At 38.9% G+C, this 13909-nt stretch overlaps 2 protein-coding genes across 9 annotated transcripts in view; one reads left to right on the top strand and one right to left on the bottom strand.

Annotated features, from left to right (window-relative positions):
• The window catches only part of MCM8 (minichromosome maintenance 8 homologous recombination repair factor), a 42856-nt gene extending 41786 nt beyond the window's left edge, over window positions 1-1070 (top strand). For all 4 annotated transcript variants that reach the window (XM_049100660.1, XM_049100661.1, XM_049100663.1 and 1 more), the window contains one exon: window positions 701-1070. In XM_049100660.1, coding sequence (XP_048956617.1) covers window positions 701-793 — 93 coding nt within the window. In that variant the 3' untranslated portion in view covers window positions 794-1070. The remainder of the gene's footprint in view (window positions 1-700) is intronic.
• Window positions 1-13909, bottom strand: part of TRMT6 (tRNA methyltransferase 6 non-catalytic subunit) — a 69410-nt gene that overhangs the window by 54319 nt on the left and 1182 nt on the right. The window contains exons 1-2 of one of the 5 annotated variants that reach the window (XM_025469352.3): window positions 13776-13904; window positions 9718-9831 (exon numbers count right to left, since the gene is read on the bottom strand). The gene's annotated coding sequence lies outside the window, so the exon portion shown is untranslated. Of the gene's footprint in view, window positions 1-9717; window positions 9832-11983; window positions 12129-13683; window positions 13704-13775; window positions 13905-13909 lie in introns of those variants that run through there. The other 4 variants (XM_025469354.3, XM_049100664.1, XM_035706049.2 and 1 more) reach the window with 4 other exon arrangements.

Genomic DNA, 13909 nt, shown 5'->3' with positions numbered 1-13909 from the left:
TTTTTGATTTTGACTTATTTTATTTCTCCAGAAAGGGATTCTCTAGTGTCTTCTATGCTTTTTTTCAAACTCAGCTAGTATCTTTATAATTGTTATTCTGAACTCTAGTCCCGACATCTTACTTATATCCATACTGATTAGGTCCCTGGCAGTCAGTACTGCCTCTTATTCTCTTTCTTGAAGTGAGGTTTTGTTTTGTCATTCTTGCAGAAACTGGTTGCTTTTCTATTTGTAGAATTGCAGTTCTTTTCTTAGATCCCTGGCTGAGTTCACAGGTGTTCAGAATGATTTGATAGCTGTAATTCCTGGGGCCAGACAGCTCTACCTACTTAAAAGTTTTAGTGAAGATGGATGTAATACAACTTTAAGCATGTAAAAGTTTATATGGAAAATTGCCTAATAAATTTCAAAATTGAAGCTACTCTAATTTTGTTTTTGAAGCTAATCTAAAACAAATACAAAAAATACTCTGGATAATGAAGTTTCTGCTTTTTTTTTTATTAGCTCAGCTAATCAACTAGAATATAATCATAATAAAATTAAAGGCTTATATGTAAGCAGTTTTCTCTATGAGGAAGTACAAATAAATGTATTTGCCCAAGAAACTTGAGAAATGTTTATTTCTGTTTGAGTGATTCATTTTATAAATCATATTTTTGCATATTACTTAATGGGCTGTTTTTTTGATACTTTATTCCAGGTTGTTGATTTTGAAAATTTTATTGGATCACTAAATGACCAAGGTTACCTCTTGAAAAAAGGCCCGAAGGTTTATCAGCTTCAAACTATGTAAGTGGACTACCGAACCAGGACCTCCTAGGATTATTAGCAGTTCAAAACCATCTCATAAATAAATAAATAACCAAACAAACAAACCATCTCATTAATAAACAATATGTTAAAAAAAAAATACTGTTCTCTGGAAAATGATGTCCTAAAACTAATGTAATACGAAGAGACTGTTGATTTTTAAGAAGTGATAAAGTTAGGTGTTTATTTTTTACAGCTCCTCTGAAAGATTAAAAATGTTTATATTTTAATGATGTAAATATATATTATTCATATTGTTATTTTTGACCTCTTTTATTCTTATAAATATTTCATAGTTTTTCATATTAAATGTCCATCTGGGTAAGTATTTGCAAAATTACATCTTAATGTTTAATTAGTTCTGATACACAAAAACTGAATACCTTTAGAAATAAATTGAAACCAACTTTCAGTTCCAAAAAAAATTGGAGATAATTTTTATTGACATATTTAACATCTTAGCTACTAAAAAAATTTTAAACTATATTATGTTGTATTACCAAAGTTAAATATGTACTTGTTTTAAGTCAATAGCTGTGCAAGACTTATATAAAACTAAGGAGGGATCCCTGGGTGGCGCAGCGGTTTAGCGCCTGCCTTTGGCCCAGGGCGCGATCCTGGAGACCCGGGATCGAGTCCCATGTCGGGCTCCTGGTGCATGGAGCCTGCTTCTCCCTCTGCCTGTGTCTCTGCCTCTCTCTCTCTCTCTCTCTCTCTGTGACTATCATAAATAAATAAAGTTAAAAAAAAGAAATTAAGATTTAAAAAAAAAAAAAAAAAACTAAGGAGCCTCATTAACTTAGCACACAGAAGGTGAGATGCTCTTCTTCTCTAAACCCTCTGCACACGTGCACACACACACACACTTTCCCATTTCATTCCAGTTTAGTTATATGTCTTGGTTTTCATTAAATCTATATTTAGCCGTAACGTTATTATGACTATTGAATATTACTCATTTCCTTTCTGGTACTGGACTTTTGTTTTCCTTAGAGTTAATAATTAATTTGTTTTTCAGCTATTTAGCTTTCTCTGTATCTACCACTAATTTGGTCCTGAGGCTCCACTGTACGTCTAAGTCTCCTCTCAGAACATGCAAACAAATCAAATCTATTTTAACTTCTTTGAAACCTCTTCTGGATTTCTCTAGCATTTTCCAGTCTGAACTACACAGCTATCATCTTGAGACTTCTCATTTTCTGTCCCATTTCCTGGCTTTTATGTCATCCTCTTTCTTGTTTCACTGACTCCTTTTGGTAGAACCCATCTTCTAGTAGCTTCCTGAGAACAAGTTCATAAGGCAAATTCTACCCTTACCCCTGAATTGATAGTTTGGGTATAGAATTTTAGTTTGTAAGACTAAAAATAGATGTTGCTCTATTGTTTTTAGTTTTCAGTGTTGCTGTTTAGAAATCCAAGGCCATTATGATTTTTGTTCTTGGCATGTGAACTTTTTTCTCTTCTTGGGAAGGTACTTGGATCTTTCTTTTCCCAGGTATTCTGAAATTTTATGTTTAATAACTATCCTGGTGGTTTCTCATGCCAAAAATATTGGTGTTATCTTTACCTCTTTTTTTCTTTTATCTTCTTATCAGTCCATCAGCAAATTCACTCAGCACTTTTAGTTACTTCCAGTTCCATTACTCTGGACCAAGCTACCATCTCTTGTTCTGCCTTGTAAGGACAAAGATTTTGCTTTATTCTGCTGCTTCTGTCCCAGCAGGTAGGACTGATTTTGACACATACCCGTATGCTGGATACACATACAGTGGGTGATTATACCACTTATAAATGGGGACACAGAACTTAAAGTAGGTAACCAACTTTATTTAAGAATACGAAAAATAGGGATCCCTGGGTGGCGCAGCGGGGGATCCCTGGGTGGCGCAGCGGTTTGGCGCCTGCCTTTGGCCCAGGGCGCGATCCTGGAGACCCGGGATCGAATCCCACGTCGGGCTCCCGGTGCATGGAGCCTGCTTCTCCCTCTGCCTGTGTCTCTGCCTCTCTCTCTCTCTGTAACTATCATAAATAAATAAAAATTTAAAAAAAAAAATACGAAAAATAACAAGAGAATAAAAGGTTTCTAGCAACAAGATGGAGGCATTCTCCCCTTTCGCTCCTGTGAAGTTGCTCAAAACTAATAAGGAAACTGAAGGATAAAAATATATAGTGCATCTTCTATGAACCAGGAAACAACTGAACCCCCAAACTCTAACATACTAGGAAAAGCTGCCAAAAACTATGAGGATGATCTAGGTAGCCTTACAAGAGGGAAGAGGCTGAGATGATGTCTGGTGGTGAATACTGTAGAATAAACCAACAAAGTATTTCTCTTAAAATAAGCTATATACTCCATTTGGGGCAAAAAGTAAAACCCTGTGCAATAGTGTGAATATGGCATACAGGTTGACAGCAGCAGCTTCTCAGGATCTTGCTGGAGTACAGAAACAGAAGAGAGGTTCAATGAGAAGTCACACAGATAAGCTACCTTGAAGGAGAAAAAAAAATCTGGCTGTTCTCAAATTTCTCTAAAGCAATATTTATCAGTAAAACAATAGAGCAATGCCTACAAGGTTTTTAAGAAAGAATTTATACCCAGATGTTTTAGTCAGATTTCTTAATTGCAAACCAAGAGTCCAACTTTTTCTGTACAGGGCCAAATAGTGAAAATTTTGGCTTTCTGGGCTCTGGTCTCTGTCGCAAATACTCAGTCATTTTAGCTCTAAAGCAGCCATACATAATAAATGGGTGTGGTTGTGTTCCAATATAACTGTATTCACAAACATTGAAATCTGAATTTCATAAAAATTTCATTCTGAGAATGCTAAATATTCTTAATTCTTAAGAATTACTTAATAGGTAGTGGGTCAGACTTGGCCCACTTGGCTATAATTTGCAGCATCTGGGTTGCAAACAACAGAAACTGACTGACTTGATTAAGCAGGAAAATGAGGGTTTTTTTTTGTTTTATGGTTTTTGTTTTTTTTTTTAAAGAATTTTGGTTAGCTCACAGAATTATTGGAAGATTGGTGGACCAAAATTCTATGCTGCAAGGAGCACTTTCTAAAACCATGCCTTAGAACTGACCTGAAGAGGAAGCCACTACCACTCTACTGCTGCACACCCTAGAGGAAAGTACTGTGCCTCCACAGCCCACTGGTGCCACTTCTATACTAGAGACACTGGGAAATGACTGCCCCTGCAGAAAAGTGGAAGAATGTCCCCCCCCACACACACACCAAAAGAGCAACAAAGTGTTCTTCATGGGGTCTCCTTAAATTGCTGCATTTGAAATAGAAATCTCATTTAGAAACATCTGATTGAAGAAGGCTAGATTAAATGTCCCTTCCATAGAATGCTAGGGAAGTTTTTGGGTTCTGCTTTAGTGAGGCAAGACCAATAAAACCAAGCTTTCTCATTTGTTAGGAGAGTGTTCAAATGGTACTCGATTGCCAGACAAATACCATTCATGTATAAAGCCAAAAAACACTTCCTAACATACAGGAACTCAGAAAGTGAGCCATTCTTGTAGAATCTACTAAAATATGACCAATAATAGCAAACTAGATGAACAGGAAGAAAAACCGGCAATGTACATTGTTTATCTGTCAGATAAAAACTAGATAAATGTGGGAATGATTGCCATAGAACATAATGTAAATATGAGTCTGAAAAAAAGGAGGGAGAAAATGGTATAAATACGATTTCATCTTTAAAGGCTGGGGTGGGGCTTAAAAGATACATAAAGCTGATAAATCTATTAATAGAATTAAAAGCATATTTCACAAAAGACAGAACATCAAAATAAAGTGGTAGATGAGACAGGACAAGGATATGTAATATATAGTTTGTTCATGTGTGTGTGTATATATATAAAGTATAAATATATTACATTATATTAAAGAAGAAAACTACTGTTTAAAAACTCAAAGGTTATAACAACTATATAAAATTATAGGGAAAAAGATGATAATAAATTATCAGGAGAATCTCTTCCAGTTTTCTTCCATATTGGGTTGTCTATTTGGCCTCCATTAATCACAAGACCAAACTTATTTACATCTCCTCTGTGATCCCAGCTTTTGCAACTAACCCTCTAACCACAAACCCCAACATTTTTGTTTCACTTCCTGCCCAGTAGGGGATATCCCCCACCTAAATACTTCCCACAACCACAGCAATAAAGGCCTAGCGTTCCCCTCCCTCTTGCCTCCTGACCAACCTGGGTGCTTCCCCATGTGGTCCTTTGTGGAACAGTATGCCCCCTTCCGTTGGTAAATATAATTAATGCTTTCAAAAGCAATTGTCTTGTGTCTGTGAACTTACCATACCTGATTAAAACAAATCCCAGGTACAAACTTTAGAAAAGAAACAAAAACAGAACAAGAAAACATTACATCAGGAAAAGTTTTAAAATAGCCCAACATATTCACGACAAAAGTCACCTTAAATATGTCACATTAATAAATGCAAATGGACTCAACTCATCTATTGAAACAAAAAGACTCAGATGAGTTCACAAACTGTTGTATGCAAGATACGCCTAAAAACAAATGTCATGTATTACCTGTGAGCTAACATGAATCTCAGGAAACTCAGAATACCACTGTAGATTAGAGCTGTGTGGAGGTGGAGGTGGGTGAGTGGGTGTAGCTAAGGGGAGCAGCTACTAAATAGAAAAATGTCTTTCACACCTTTTCCCATGTTCACACTCTAACCTCAATTCTCACTGCTCTCATGTTCCTCAATCACTCTGTTTCAGCCACACTGGTCTCTGCTGGTCCTAAAACATGCCTGGCATATTTCCTACCTGAGGTCCTTTGCACATGTTTCTGCCATCCAACATGCTTTTCCACCAGAGAGCCACATGGCTCATCCTCCCAACTCCTTTGGGTCATTACTCAAATGTCACCTTCTTAGTGCCATCTTTCTTAGACACTGTTCAAAACTGCACTCCCCCCAACTCTATCATCCTTCCCTGCTTTCTCTGTAGCAAACAATACAATCTAATATACTAGGTAGTCTTTTTCATGCCCGTTTCCTTAAGTCCCACTAGAATGTAAGCCGTAGGGATGGGAATTTTTTTTTTACTATCATCTTCACTGTTAAATCTCCCATTCCTATAGCAGTACATGGCATGTAACAGGCACACAGTAAATATTTGCTGAGTGAAAGTCAGTCTGGGGAAGAGGCGTGTGAATGAGCTTCTCAGAATATGCTCTGAGCATGAGAATATCTCAGTCCATGTGAATGCTCACTAAAGGAGCATTGTAAAGGAGCTTCACAATTCAATGGATTCACCTACTCCATGAATGTCAGCTAGTCATTTTCTCTCGCCTCCCGAGTCCTTGCTCAATGAATTCATGAACATAGTGACCATGAGGCCAAGGTTGGCTTACGCTCACCAAGCCTGAACCTCCCCTCACCAAGGGTGACATATACTATCACCATTGCTGAGTATCTAATCAGCCAGTGGAGCAATCTATCCTGAAATAACAGTACCATGCTTCAAGGGGACTAACTTGCCACTTGGTGTTTGATCAATTACACTGGGCCTCTAGGAGGCAGCAATTTGTTTTCACTGGGGGTGAGCAGGGAGCTTATTTTGGATGTCCTTCCTGCCTTGCTTCTCTGAACAATGCCATATGTGAATTTATTCAATTTATTCACCACCATGATATCCCACATAGTATTACCCCTGATAAAGTCACTTTACAACTGAAGAAATAAGGCAATGGGCTGAAGTTCATATGCTACTGTCTTTACTATGTACCCCATTTAACCAAAAGCATCTGGCCCTAGGGAACATTGGAACAGATAATGAAGATTCTGTTATCATGCCAGCTAGGTGCAACACCTTGTAAGTCTGGGGTACTGCTCTATGTGAACTTCTCCAAGCTAGTGACCACTCTATGGTTGTTTCTCCCACAGCCAGAATACGTGGGCCTAGGAAACAAGATGCAAATTTTAGAACAGTTTCACTGTTCTTCTAATGACCATTCATAACGTTTTTGTTTTGAATCCCCATAAAATGGGGCTTTACTAGCTAGAGGTCCTTCTATCTAAAGGAGGAATACATCTGTCAGAGGACACAGCAATGCCTGCACTGAACTGGGAGTTGAAACTGCCACCAAAACATACTGGGCTCTTAAGCCTATGAAGAAGAAAAAAAGAGGATTAATGCCAGACCTGAGAATGAGGGGGGGAACTGAGTCACTCCTACAAATAGAGGCAGAAATCTCTAAGATTTCTGAATCTTAAAGAATCTTCTGGGGCAGCTCTTACTATATACACGTCCACCAGCAAGGAGTGGTGGAAGGCTATAGGCATGATCTCTAAAGGCTCAGACTCCTCAGGAATGAGGCTTTGAGTCACTCTATCAGGTAAAGAATCCAGAGCAGCTGAGATGGAAAGGGAGTAAGGAATGGGAATGGAGGAAGACCGTTTTAAACGTTAACAACCTCATGTGCAGTTGTGGAGAGGCCTGCACTGTACATTACTCAATTTGCTTCCCACCCTCTTATTTTCCTCTAGTGTTTTAAATGCATCGGTGATAATTAACTTGATAATTTAGTCCTTTGGAAGAGGTTATCAGGGTGAGAATGTAGCTGAAACAGAAGAGGAATATGCACCACACAGTGATGGGCTTGCACAAACAACTCTCCTTTTATAAAGGAGAGAAATGTGGTTCTTGCATGAACCTGTTGTAGTTGCTCTTGTTACACAGGTTATGAATCGGTAGAATTTTGTAGATGTATATTGCCTAGCCGAAGTGATGAATGTTGTAAATACAGTGATTTGATACTAACTTTCATTCCTCCCTCCTCATGTATCTGCCATGCAGAGCCTGGGAAGCAAAGGAATGACACTTCCCAAACTCCTTTTGCAGCTGGTGTTCTGAGTTTGAGTTGGATTGCAGGGACTGGACATCCTTTGTGAGATTTGGAGGTGGATGTGAAGAGAACAATCTTCCCCCTGCCTGTTGTTTTCTGGTGGCATGTGTAGTTGAGGAGACATTTAGTTTCTCTGCAGCAGAATTCTACCAACCATTGAGAAGCAGCTGTGGTGTGATGGCAGCACACCCCATTCTCCACCTTTCTCACTGCTGTGGGGGTAGAAGCTTCTGTGGCAAGCCAGATCTGCAACATTTTTCTGAGAGTCAGTTCTGGAGACCCACCATGAAGCACCCACTCCTCCGGCCCTTCTGACAATATCACAAGCACCCAATTCCATTTTGCAATCCTTGTTTTTACCGCGGCTACAAGGGATTTGTATTTCCTGCAACTAAACCCTCATGCATACATCCTATCCAAAGCACTCCACCCAGATCATATACAATACTTCTAGTTATGAGTATAGATACTTATAGTGAATTCACAAAAACTCCATACTGGGGAGCCGGCCTGAGATAATCAGAAGGAACATTAAAAGTGGCAGAGGGAGGCAGGAGGGGGACAGTGTCAGAAGATGTGACTGCAGGAGAAAGGGCTCTTGGGCTACAATCATCATCCTTTAAAATTTTATATGAAATTTGTGTTGCATATTTTTTTAGAGTTTTCGCCAGTTTATATAGGAGGCCTGGAAAACATCTCATGGAAGGCTTTTTTTTTTTTAATCTTTTAGGGGCTAGGGTCCAATAATGTAAGTTTTCTGAGAATAGAGACATGTGCAGATTGCCTAGAATCTAGTACCTGGCTGGCATATAACAGTTTTCTAAGTATTTGTGGGAAAAAGGGAAAGAACATATTTAATCTAATTTTCCTCCCAGGAAATGGACTTGGAATGGACAAGAACAGAAGAGAGAGGGTGGATTTATTTTTTTTTTTAAGATTTTGTTTATTTATTCATGAGAGACACAGAGAGGCAGAGGGAGAAGCAGGCTCCCTGCAGGGAGACCAATGTGGGACTCAATCCCAGAACTCCAGGATCACTCAGGATCACGCCCTGAAAGAAGGCAGGTGCTCAACCACTGAGCCACCCAGGCATCCTGAGAGGGTGGCTTTTGTACCAGAAAATCCATCCCAAACTCTGGCTGACAGCTATACAAGCTGACCCTACTTTGGTAATACCTAGTTCTACTGAGTAAAATCTCAGTTTTAATGAGAAAACAGTGAAAAATATTTCAAAAGGGATCCAGCCCTTTACTTTTGCTCATAACGTCAGAAGGGACCTAGTCTGACTCCAATGTTGTCAGGAAACACAACTATGTTTAATGCTATCAGTACCAAGCTGCCCAGCATTACACCCTCTTTTCCTATGTATCAGCATGTTTACCAGAAATAACATTATTAAATAACTTGATTTAACTGAAAAAAAAAATTAATGCTGAGCTGTATGGAGACATGGTTTATACAAATATGAACAACTCTGCTCAATTCTTAAGGAATATGAAGTGTGTGTAGGAAATTAACAGCTGAAGAGTATGCGTCATATTCAGAAACACTATTTTTTTAAGATTTTATTTATATGAGAGAGAGAAAAAACTATTTTTTTAAAGATTTTATTGATTTATATGAGAGAGAGAAAAAGAGAGAGCGCGCATGTACCGAAGCAGGGAGAGAAAGAAGCAAACTCCCCACTGAGCAGGGAGCATGATGTGGGGCTCTATCCTAGGACTCTAAGATCATGACCTGAGCTGAACGCTTAGCTGACCAAGCCAGCCAGGTGCCCCCCAAAACACTTTAAAATATAAAACTCTCATACTTGCATTCCATTTTCGGTAATTACATGAACCCCTTTATTTTTTTCTTATATAATCTTTACACACAATGTAGGGCTTGAGCTCATGACCCCAAGATCAAAAGTCACATGCACCACCAACTGAACCAGCCAGGTGCCCCTATGTGAACACTTTTAAAATTAACTAAGGTGCTTAGGATTCTGTGGAGGAAAAAAAATTGTACTCACATTTGAAGGTTTCTCTCAGAAGTAAAGCACTGAAGGAGTCCACAGCATTGGTTTAATTTTTTTCCAGTGGGGAGTGGGAGTGATTTCTCATTTTCCAAAATTCAGTCACTTGTCCTGAAATGGAAAGGATAGATAATAACATTAAAACAGCATTGTGATCACCAGAAAGCTGCCAACAACAGGTAGCTTTGTCTCTAAGCTACAAAAAGGAAAAGAATCTTAAATTTTTGACAGCAAAGGGGAATAGAATGGAAAATAAAACAAGTCATACACTAATATTAAAAATCCCTTTGTTACTTTAAAAATATTTATTAAGGGCAGAGGTTTAAATATATTAAAACCATTATTACCATATATTAAAACCATTTTACTCCCTTATTTGTAGATAATGCCTGCCTACGTGAGCATTTTTATTTCTTTTAGAGGTTCCTACAAGAATGGACTGCATAAAAATTCTTAGGTAAAGACTTGATAGTTCATATATTCTAGTACCAGCAGTACTCTTATTGGGAGGAATGAGGAAAAGTTGGCACTAGAAGATGACGAAAAAAGAATTAGTTTAGATCTCTTAATACTTTAAACTCTTAGTAAGTTAAAGAGTAAACTAAATTATAGAGTATAGGTGGAGCTAATCTCTGCAAGTCCTGAGGAGCTTTGCCCTATAACAAATTCCCTCTCCTGTTCTGAATCTAAACCCAATCATTTTATTCCTTCCTATTTAAGGCTGTTGGTCTATCAGTTACAAGGATTTAAACCTGTACCTTATTTAAGTTACTAGTTACTGGCTTTTTTGTGTCAATGATTATGGCTCACTCCTACAAAGTTTAACTTGATTCCTAGAGAAATAATGTCAATTTTCTGGTTTGCTTTAACTCCCAATCATTATTACTTATATGAGATCCATTTGCAAAGCTACTTTGCATTATCACTATTTTCTTCTGGTCTCAAGAAACAGAAAGTGACTCAAGTTTAGTGTGTCCCACACTGAAAACTTATAAATAACAAACCTATGCCTCATTGTATGTCTGATATATGAGGAGACAAACACGTTTCTAGTTTGTCAATTTATCAGTAGAAAATAATAGACTTGGCACAGTTTTTTTTTTTCAAAAAGCTTATGCTTCAAATAGAAGTGACAAGTGAGAAAGAATGGGTTGCAGAATTTTCAAAAGCCTAAGATGTGTTGATATTTAGCACAACCAGACCCTTCAGTGCTTTGCAACTTACCAAGGAAAGCATAAAAGTGGCAAGATATTACTACTCTCTATGGGTGGGATTTTTATTTCTAACAACTTCCTCAGCAAAGAATCAATTAAAGGATAAGGAACCAAACACAGTATAGCTGTGATTGCACAATAGCTATTAGTGGCTCTAAATGGTATTTACGTTTTCAAAGCACTAAAGTACACTGTCAACTGGCTAATTATCCAAGGTTAATTATTTACAATCTTTTTTCTTTTCATATTCTTTTGTTCTCTTAATATTAGCACTTACATGATTGACTAGATTACTTGGGATAAGATACCTGACTAGTATATTTTGCTTTTTAAAAAAATTATACTAATAAAAAGGGTAGAGATATAAAAATTCGAAATTAATTTCAAGCATGAGACCTAAGAGTTTACTTACGGATTTTTGAAAAAGATTTTATTTATTTCAGAGTGTGCATGCAGGCGTGCAAGCATGAGGGCGGGTGGGGAGAGAAGCAGACTCCCCGTTGAGCAGTGAGCCTGACTCACGGCTCCATTCCAGGACCTCAGGACCATAACCTGAGCTGAAGGGAGACGTTCAAATGACTTAGCCACCCTGGGGTCCCCTACATATGGATTTTAAAAAAAGATTTTGTTTATTGATGAGAGAGAGAGAGAGAGAGAGAGAGAACGGGCAGGGGGAGAGGCAGAGGGAGAAGATCACAGGACCCTGAGATCATTACTTGAGCCAAAGCCAGGCACTTAACCAACTGAGCCACCCAGGTGCCCCTACATAATGAATTTTTATTTTTATTTGGATTTTTGTTAGACTTATTTTTCTAATTATTTTTCCCAAATTTGGGACAGTTCCAGGGATAGAGATTCCCAATCCCCTCAGACATGTAAGCTGCTCATCTATTCATCCCATTGGTTAGAAATGAACAATTACAGAATTTATAAAACAGAAAATGAACTTATTATAAAACAAATACTATCTGTAGAATTTTTAGGTTTCCTCTGCCCTCCTCCAAACAATGTTAGGAAATATAGTTATACTCTTTATTTACTATATGTACCTAATATCTTATATCTGGAATTATTTTCCTGGGTTTCTGCATTTTCTCCATCCTTCATCCCAGATTATCCTGTTCATTTATTGACACCTGTCACGTTCTAGAAAATGAAATCGGACTAATATTTGGATATTCTCCTGTCTGAAAATGTTAGGGAAATGCATTGCTAGAAGCACTGTTACTCATTATTTTTTGTTTATTTTTAAAAGATTTTTAAGCAATCTCTACACCCAATATGGGGCTCAAACTCACAACCCCAAGATCAAGAGTCACACACTCCACTAAGTCAGCCAAGCACCCCTACTTTCCAGTTGTATGTATTAAGCTGGTCATTGTCTTTTAGGCCAAAATGCCAGATACTTTACCGTCCTACTTTATAATAAGCTGTAATATCAGTAGTCCATAGTAAAGGTGGCTTTTTAAAAAATATATATATATATTAGTTTGCTATATTTTATTAAAATTTTTCCAGCTTTGAGCTATGATTGACATACATCATTGTGTATATTTAACTTGATGATTTGAAACAAGTATATATTGGCAAATGATTACCACAATAAGAGAAAAGATCGTGTTATACCAACTACTACAGGCGGATGCAGCAAGAACATCTGTGGAGCAGAGAGAAGAAAAATCCCAAGAAACAATGAGAAACTGTTTTAAATTGGTAAGAAGTGCAAAGAGTGAATAAAGGCAATTCAGTGAGTGGAAAGCAAAGGAGAGGCTGAAATACTGCCTATTCTCACTTGACAGGATTATCCGATGTCTGTGTATGAGAACTGTAGATATTTGGTTTCGAGATGATTAAAAAAAATTAATCTTTTTACATTGCTGGTACAAAAAGTCTAAGTTTCAATGTCGGTATTTCAGCATATGCATGAGTAATTAAAGATTTCTTTTGATAAATACTCAGATCTACAATGATTCTCAAATTCAGTTGGTCTTTTCCTCTCCTGAACTAAGAGTTTAAGGTGGGTCTGTCATCACAGACGGGGGGGTGGGGGGGGTGGGGGGGGGGGGGGGGTGGGGGGTGGGGGTGGGGGGGGGTTGGGATGGTGGCGAGGCCGCAAAAACCATTCAAATCCAGTTTGACACAGAACTCAATTAAGAAAACAGTTCTGCAACACTGCGATGTTAATGCATAATAATACATCAGTAATTAATATATAATTGCAGTATTAATGTATAATGATACTAATCAGTCAACAACGAACTGATTCTTAGTTATTCTGCATATTCCTCTAAGAAGCAAGTTTCTTAACCTCTCTAAGCCTCAATTTCCTTATCTGTGAAAGTAAAGGTAATAGGGCAGCCGGTGGCTCTCCGCTCCGGTCTTGCTCCCCGGGTCCCTGGGATGGAGCCCCGCATCCGGCTCCCCCAGCGAGCCTGCTTCTCCCTCTGCCTAGATCTCTGCCTCTCTCCTCTGTCTCTTATGAATAAACAAAATTTTTTTTTTTTAAAGTAAAGGTAATAAAAAGGAACCTATTTTGGAGTTGCTGGGAGGATTAAATGGGAGAGTGCACTAGAATCTAGCTGTACGAAGCACTTTCCTGGCACACAATCCGTAATCGCCACTACTGGCATCTCCTAATACCCGTCTTTGGCTTACGAAACGTCCAGAAGAGGCAAAAGGGCAGGGAGCCTGTATTAACGACCTCACTAATATTTAACGTCCCACGAGGGCCCCGGGGCGCCCCCCACACCTCGGAGGGGGCCGTTCTGCAGGAGGGCTTCAGCGTGAGGCCCGAGCCACATGGGGCTGCGCCGCCGCCCCGCCCTGCTAGCCCGCACCGACCTCAGCTCACCCCCGCGAGCCGAGAGACGCCCAAGCCGCCGCCGACCCGCGGCTCCCGGCGCACCCCAAGGCGCCTAACGGCACGCGCTCCCGCGACCGCCGGGGGCGCCGGGAAGTCCAGCGCCGACGGTGTC

This window comes from Canis lupus, chromosome 24 (assembly GCF_003254725.2).
Source record: "Canis lupus dingo isolate Sandy chromosome 24, ASM325472v2, whole genome shotgun sequence".
Classification (NCBI taxonomy): domain Eukaryota; kingdom Metazoa; phylum Chordata; class Mammalia; order Carnivora; family Canidae; genus Canis; species Canis lupus.
This window is presented reverse-complemented; position numbering and strand designations above follow the sequence as displayed.